Source organism: Protomyctophum parallelum, assembly GCF_964188405.1.
Source record: "Protomyctophum parallelum genome assembly, chromosome: 19".
Classification (NCBI taxonomy): Eukaryota; Metazoa; Chordata; class Actinopteri; order Myctophiformes; family Myctophidae; genus Protomyctophum; species Protomyctophum parallelum.
In genome coordinates, this window is record NC_139717.1 from 18,182,005 (window position 1) to 18,189,887 (window position 7,883).

The window sequence follows — 7,883 nt, forward strand, 5'->3', positions numbered from 1 at the left end:
TCAAAGTAACGGCTGTTTTACTGACTTGCTGCACTTTGTTCCACGGTTAGTGGTTACACTGATCTTATCAGGTAACATTTTCAGAGGGAAAGTACAAGTGCAAATGTATGGAAGGAGCGTGTCGGTGAAAGTGTGTGTGAAGGTGTGTATGTGTCCGTTAGTGTCAGCATCAGAGAAGGACAGCTTTCCCTCATTCCAGTCCAGCTGGACTCTGATCCTCTGTGGCTTCTGCTTCGATGAGAGATCAATGACCAACTCTAGTGACGAGCACGCTGTATATTTTCCTTCATATAACCCTATTCTCCAGAATTTACCCTGTGTCCTTCCCTTCCTGGGAAACGAGTCTGCTAAAACACCCAGCATCCAGTTAGTATTGTCTCCAACCTCAACATCCCAGCTGTGGCTCCCTGAATCGAAGCCCTCAGAACCCACGACGAAGGGAAACATGTTAAACCTCTCTGGGTTGTCAGGAGGCTTCTGGCTTCCTCCGTCTCCCACACTGGTCAGATCGTCAGACAGGACATAATTTGGATGGGCAGTGTTGGGGTCCAGAATGACGGGAGTGTAGGAGACGATGTCCTTCATCTTGTTCCAGACTCTGTAGGCAAGGTTCCCCAGGTGTTTGGCCACATCAATTCCAGAGTGTATGGCCATGTCTATTCCTGAGACCAGCTGTGGGTCCTGCAGTGTGAGTAGTGTATAGTTGTGAAGGAATGAGATGTGTTCAGCTCTCAGCTCCTCCTCTATGGCTCTGATGTTGTTTGAAATGGTTAATATGTCTCTATTCAGACCCTCAATCTTCTCCTTCATCATCTGACTCTTCTGCTGCTCTTCCTCCCTCAGTGCAGCGATGCTGGCCTCCTCTTCCTCTTGTAGAAACTGATAAAGCTTCTTAAACTGTTCCTTCATCTGTGTCTCTGTGTGCCGGGCCTGAGCCTTAAAGTGTTCTGCTGTTTGGTCACAGTTTATTTTAACTTTAATAAAGAACTTCCGTTTCTCCCGTAAAGGCTTCAGTGATTTCTGGACTTCCACCTTGTGCTCCAGAGCAGCTTTATCGATGTGTCTGAAACGGTGGTCGGTGTGGTTTTCTGAATGAAGGCACAGGACACACACTGGCTGTTGACACTCCAGACAGAACAGTTTGAGTTTCTCAGCATGCAGTCCGCAGAGATCCTCAGACCCTGATGAGGTTCTCTGGCGTTTTGAAGCTCTCTGTCTCTTCTTCTGTATGAAGGCCACGCACAACTTCTTCAGAGACAGGTTACGGGGTGGATCACCTGTTGAATGTATTTCCTTACAAACTGGACATTCCTTTATTCTCTTTTCTCTCCACCAGTTCTGAAGACAAGCATTACAGAAGCTGTGGCTACATGACAGGAGAACAGGACATTTGAAGATGTCATGACACACAGGACAGGAATAATCTTCTTCTGGACGAGACGACTTGGAAGCCATTCTGTCTCTGCGGGACAGAGTGGCATCCGGACGCAACGCCATTTCGACTGCGCGGCCTCCGCGTGCGGTAAGGGTTAGGGACAGGGTTAGTAACGCCGGCGAGTTGGAATGGTGGTGCGTCGGAATGTGACCCTGTCTCTGACAGACTCTGTCAGCAGCAGGTTCCAGTGGTCTGGCTGTGGAAGTTGCAGGTTTGATCTGAAGGTCAATCTTATCGTCTCAGATGAATCTGGCTGGGGTCGGAGCTTGACACACCACCTGTTGCAACACACACACACACACACACACACACACACACACACACACACACACACACACACACACACACACGACAGGGTTCGATGAGGTGGGATCAACATATGGAATGTCAGAACAGGTCAGCTCCATAACCATTTATTGGAGGCGTGACAGGTCACGAGGTGTGACCATATATGGAGGCATGCCGTGACACGACACGACTGACGGGAAATGCAGGTTTTCATAGTAACTGCGACCTACAGTTGCAATAATGCTTCACACATATTGGTATAGTCTTTCTCGCCCGCCTAATGGCGAAAAATAAAACTTCTGGGAACTCAGATTAGTATAGGTTTAATGAGATTTATCAGAGCCAGGGCAGTCTTTTTATGTCTTAGCATAGACAAGGTAGTACAAAAGGACACTAGAAAGGCGCTATCTGTAGTGATATATGCATTCGTTTCATTGATCACCAAGGGGAAAAGAGACCCTTGCATTAACCATGCTGCTAACTATCCACTTTGCTTCATCAGGAATGGACAGATGGTGTTGCTACGCAACGTTAACAAACTCTTCCACACAGTGGTAACGAAACAAAAAACCATTCCACAAGAAATAAATCATATAAACAGTCAAATAAATAACAAGTCCTGGCAGTTTAATCAGGTCTTACTTTCCGTTACGCAATACATTTCATGCTGCATTGCTGCTGCTGGGGACACACAATTATTTAGTCAGTGGTTGTCAGGAGGAAACGTTCTATAACGTTTCAATAGCTTATCTCTTTTTTCTTGTTCAAATAAACAGATAATTCAGTTCTCTGAGCAAAGGTTAGAATCTAGGCAGTGAGATCGATTTAGGCCTTTCGTTTTTGAGGGCCTATATACAGCTTTTCGTCACGTCTCACATTTGCCATCGACAATGAAAGGAGAATTTATGTCATATGTGCCTGAAATGACGTAAATCTGTGGCAACACAAACATTAAATGCCACTGACAATGAAAGGAAATTTTACGTCATATGTAGATAATCGGCTAACCAATCACATAAATTCAATTGTCATCTTACATGATCATGGTGAGAAGTTAAGGTTAAGTTAAAATATAACAAAATAACATTGATGAATATAAATAAGGAGGATCAGTGATTCTATCAATCAAGGTTGGCGGTGCCGCGGTGAGCAGCACTGTGTGAAGTTTTGTGTGTCTGTTTGGTGTTTTTCCGGCTTGCCCTGCAGGTTTATGTTGTAGAAACATGTGGGCTTGATTTTAAATTGTTCAATGACGAACTATGGACTAATTAAACTAAAACTTTGGAGTAATGGTCAAAGTTATATTTGTGTCATTTCATTCCTCTATAATGGATGAAATGAAAACGACGATATTAGTCTAATAGGCCTACATTTTATGGTAACACACCCTTAGTCCTCAACATCATTATTGTAATAAACGCATGTTTCGAATGAATGAATGTTCAACTCACAAGCATATTAGTATAGACAGACAGCGCATAAAAATAATCAAAGGCACTCTGATTAAAGTCAAAATATTTATTAGAAAATAATACAAAATGTGGTCATGGGATGGGACACACGGGTCAAATGGCATACTACTATGGTATTGACCACAAATAGAACCAACCTGTGGCACAAAGTAGAAACAATATACAGGTATAAACAAATTAAATTGCAACATCATACTTGAACTGGTAACAGAGGAACACAAGAGTGAGCATTAAATTAAATCGCCAAGAATCACTCAATACGTGTTCAATAGAAATACTTTTCATGGAGCCCTACAATGGTCCAACCTTGAGATTTTCAACCATTTCCATTTCAAGGACCCCCGGTTTGATGCATTATTAGCCACATAGATCCCCAATTTGTGAAAGAAAAACAAAACGACCCTTACGAGTGCTTTTGGTTCCTTATTTTACACTCAGAGTTAAAGAGCCATAAGGGTCCACTTGGACCTGCGGAGAACCACCATTAATACCCATCGAGAACAAACAAAAAGATGTGGAAGGCATACTCTGTATACAGAAAACTAGTTTATTCCAGACTTACACAGACCTTGGCTGGTAGCATCTTCAGAGGGAGATGAGAGGAAATGTATGGAAATATCGTGTCAGTGAAAGTGTGCGTGAAGGTGTGTATGTGTGTGTTCGTGTCAGGATCAGAGAATGACAGCTTTCCTTCATTCCAGCACAGCTGGACTCTGACCCTCTGAGGTTTCTGCTTCAATAAGAGAGGAGTGCACAGCTCTGATAACCCGGAGCCTGCTATGTATTCACCTTCCTTTAACAGTATACCCCACATTTGATCCTGGCTCCATTTTCCCTTTCGCTGAAAAGACTCAGCTAACACACCCAGCATCCAGTCAGTATTGTCTCCAACCTCAACAGTCCAGCTGCGAGTCCCATAGTAGTTAAAGCCCTCAGAACCCAGGACGAAGGGCCGAGAGTCAAACCTTTCTGGGTTGTCAGGAAGAAGTTGAAGTCTTTCTCTACAACTAACAACGGTCAGATCGGCAGACAGGAGGAGTCCTGGATGGGCAGTGTTGGGGTCCAGAATGACAGGAGTGAGGAGACAATGTCCTTCATCTTGTTCCAGACTCTGAAGGTCAGGTTGCCCAGGTGTTTGGCCACGTTTATCAATGTTCCTGAGACCGGCTGTGGGTCCTGCAGTGTGAACTGGACTCTTTCCATTGTGGTCTTGTAGTTCTGCAGGAATGAGATGTGTTCAGCTCTCAGCTCCCTCTTTATGTCTCTGTCTATGTTTTCAAGGGTTTAATATTTCTCTGTCCAGATCGCGAATGTTCTTATTGATCATGCGACTCTTCTGCTGCTCTTCCTCCCTCAGTGCAGTGATGCTGGCCTCCTCTTCCTCTTGTAGAAACTGATGAAGCTTCTTAAACTGACCTTTTATCTTCCTCTCTGTGTACAGGGCCTGGACCTTAATATGTGTTGCTGATCGGTCACAGGTTGCTTTAACTTTATTAAAAATCTTCAGTTTCTCCTGTAAAGGCTTCAGTGATTTCTGGACTTCCTCCTTGTGCTCCAGAGCAGCTTCATCGATGGGTCTGAAACTGTGGTTGGAGTGTTCTTCTGAATGAAGACACACAACACACACTGGCTGTTGACATTCCTGACAGAACAGTTTGAGTTTCTCAGCATGCAAACTGCAGAGCTCCTGCAGAGTTCTCCAACGTTTTAAAGCTCTCTGATGTCTCTCCTGTATGAAGGCCTCACAGAGGTTCTTCAGAGCCAGGTTGCGGGGTGGATTACCTGTTGAATGTATTTCCTTACAAACTGGACACTCATTTACTCTCTTTTCTCTCCACCAATTCTGAAGACAGTCTTTACAGTAGCTGTGGCTACATGACAGGAGAACAGGATCTTTAAAGATGTCACGGCACACAGGACAGGAATAATCTTCTTCTGTACGAGACAAAGCCATTCTGTCTGTGAGTGAAGATACGAACACCCTGCTCAATACAGGAAGTCAATGAGTGGTGATAACACTTCCTCCTCTAGAATGTTCCCTGAAGTAACTTTGACTGTGAACGGTGGTTGTTGTTAAAGTCCATTCAGCTTATAGAGTCAGCAGCAGGTTCCAGTGGTCTGGGTCACTATTCCCTCCTGTAGCTGTGGAAAGACAGTCTGTGCACACACAATGGAGCTTTATTGTTATAAGAAAACATACGTTTACATTGCCAAAGCAAGTGTCACAATACAATAAAAACTGAAAATGGGGAAAGTATATACAGTCGGAGGGGGTACAGCATTTTGTAGACAGAGATATGTCACATTGCATCGTTATACATGTCATTTTTTAAACAAATAGCATTTTTTTGCAGTCACTAATAGCAGCATTTTTTTCTCAATACCTATTTAAATAGTATACAAAAATCAGATTTAAGATGTGTGTAAAGATCGCAGCTCTGTTTACATGTGCAGTAGGTCTACTTGGTACAGATAGTAGTCCTTAGGGTGGTTGTATTCCATTAGCTAACCTTCTGTCGCAACAGTTCACAAATCTTGCTGCTGTGTTTGCACATTGTTGTATTTCTCCCAATAGGTATGGCTTTTTTTTGTTTTTTTGTCATAGTTTCAAACTCGCTTTGAAATGTGTCTCTGATGTCTTTGTACAGTGGGCAGGTGGTTAGGAAGTGTAGCTCTGTTTCCACCACATTGTGTGTGCAGTGGATGCATAGTCTGCCTTCCCTGTCTGTCTGTGGCGGCCTTTCTCTATTGCAAGGCTGTGTTCACCGAGTCTGTACCTAGTCAATGCTTTCCTAAGTTTTGGGACGTTTACACAGTACACACACACCTTTAATCCATGTGCAGCATCCACCACACACATTGAATTGTTTGATGAATGACATTATCAGTCAACCATGCTGTCAGTGCAATAACTGAAAAGCTTTGCTCTATGTTTGTATGCCTTAGAGTAGACATAGGCCTACAGTATAACATTGTTCTACAGAACACCATTGCTGAGGTAAAAAAAGAAGAAAACTAGAAAAAGTGCCCTTCTGGGCACAGGTCTCCACCAGGATAGGAATGTAGGACATTGCAGCTTGCCTTCATCTGGTGGTTGGATAAAAGGGCAACAAAAGTAAACTAGGGAGTTGGCATACAAAGTTATCCACAGATCCGTGCAGTTAGAGCTAAAAACACTTTTCGCCCAGTTATAGCGCCACCTTGAGGCTGAGTTGAAATTGTTCATGTGGCATTTCGTCCTCGGCCTAGTGGGAATGTGGGTACACAATTTCACGGAAATCACGCGATGTGTTCATGATTTGCAGCATTTTGTTTGAAACTGAGCACTCCTGTGAACTTTGGAAGCCAATCTTAACCAATCAGGATGGAGTCTGAGAAATCTGAAAGACCGGTTTCGTTGAATGGCTCTAGAGAGACTGTGTACCAATTTGCGTGATGTTTGGACAAAATCTGTAGGTGTACTGTGCAAAAACTTGTTTTGCACAAAGCGGCCTCCTGGTGGCGCTATAACAGGCAGTTCTGGAAAGTTTGGGGCAGAGGTTCATCGTTGGCATCCAGGGAGTGTGTGTGCAAAATTTGGTATCGACCGGGTTAACGGTGGCCGAGATTAGCTGCTCACGGACACACGGACGGACGGACGGACGGACACACACACACACGGACGGACGGACGGAGTGCAAAACATACTCTCCCCCCATGCCTTCGGCCTGGTGGAGACAAAAAAGAGGAAGAAAGCAGCTTGGTATGAAGTGAATGAGGACACTAGAAAGCTGCTTTCTTTAATGCATTAGAGTTTTATTGATCGAAAGGTGTCCCTTGCATTAACCATGCTCACTATCCACTTGACTGTTCTATTTTTGAGGGGCGCTAGCCCCTCCTATGTCCAGCAGCTTTTGGTGTATGAGCACAAACTTTGTCGCACACAAACATTACATTCCCATTGACAATGAATGGACAATTTTACGTCGGTATCTATTTTACGTCATGATGTACAATAATAAGAGTGCCCCTCACTGCACACGGGTGTGATTTTTATATTACAGAGCCATAAGAATAATAGATCTGAATAGTATTAACCGAGTAATACTCGTTATTAAATATAATACTGTAGTATTAGTAGCTCAGAAAAAGGTCAAATATTGTTTGTTGTGAATAACCCTGTACATTGATTTAACGGAAAATAAATGGTTAATTGATTGATTGATTGATTCATTCATTCCTGCATTAGGAATGGACACAGATGGAGAAAAGAAAAGCGTACGATATTTCATTTGTCATGGTAAGATGTTGTCAGCTTGTACATCTGGTGTATTTGTCAAGTGAAGAGTGTAAATACCAACCTCTGTGTTTACTGTGTTGTCTCAGGTAGGGTTGGGATCCTGCAGGATTTTAACCACTCCTTCTCGTCTCAACGGTTCCCTTTAACCATGCCCGAGTTTGAAAAATAAAGAAAGAAATCAGCCTTCATTCAAAGAAATGTATGAACAAATTACATACATACAGTTTGCATACATTATTGTAGTGGTTCTCAAAGTGAGGTCCTGCCAAGGACATTTGAGGGATTCCAAATGGAACTGGAAGGGTCCTTTTAGTTCCATTTGTACACTCAAGAGTTATAGTTCAATATTTCATAACTTTATACTTTCAAGATGTAAAACAAAATAGCAGATCCACAAGTGTCACAATGG

At 43.2% G+C, this 7,883-nt stretch overlaps 1 protein-coding gene across 1 annotated transcript; it reads right to left on the reverse strand.

Annotated features, from left to right (window-relative positions):
- Window positions 1–5,149, reverse strand: LOC310876806 (uncharacterized protein; the record flags this gene model as incomplete). The annotated part of the gene is given in 5 exon segments (XM_083790460.1): window positions 1–1,627; window positions 3,392–3,396; window positions 3,758–4,275; window positions 4,278–4,479; window positions 4,481–5,149. Coding segments are annotated over 5 exon segments (3,021 nt in total).
- Window positions 5,150–7,883: the final 2,734 nt, after the last annotated feature.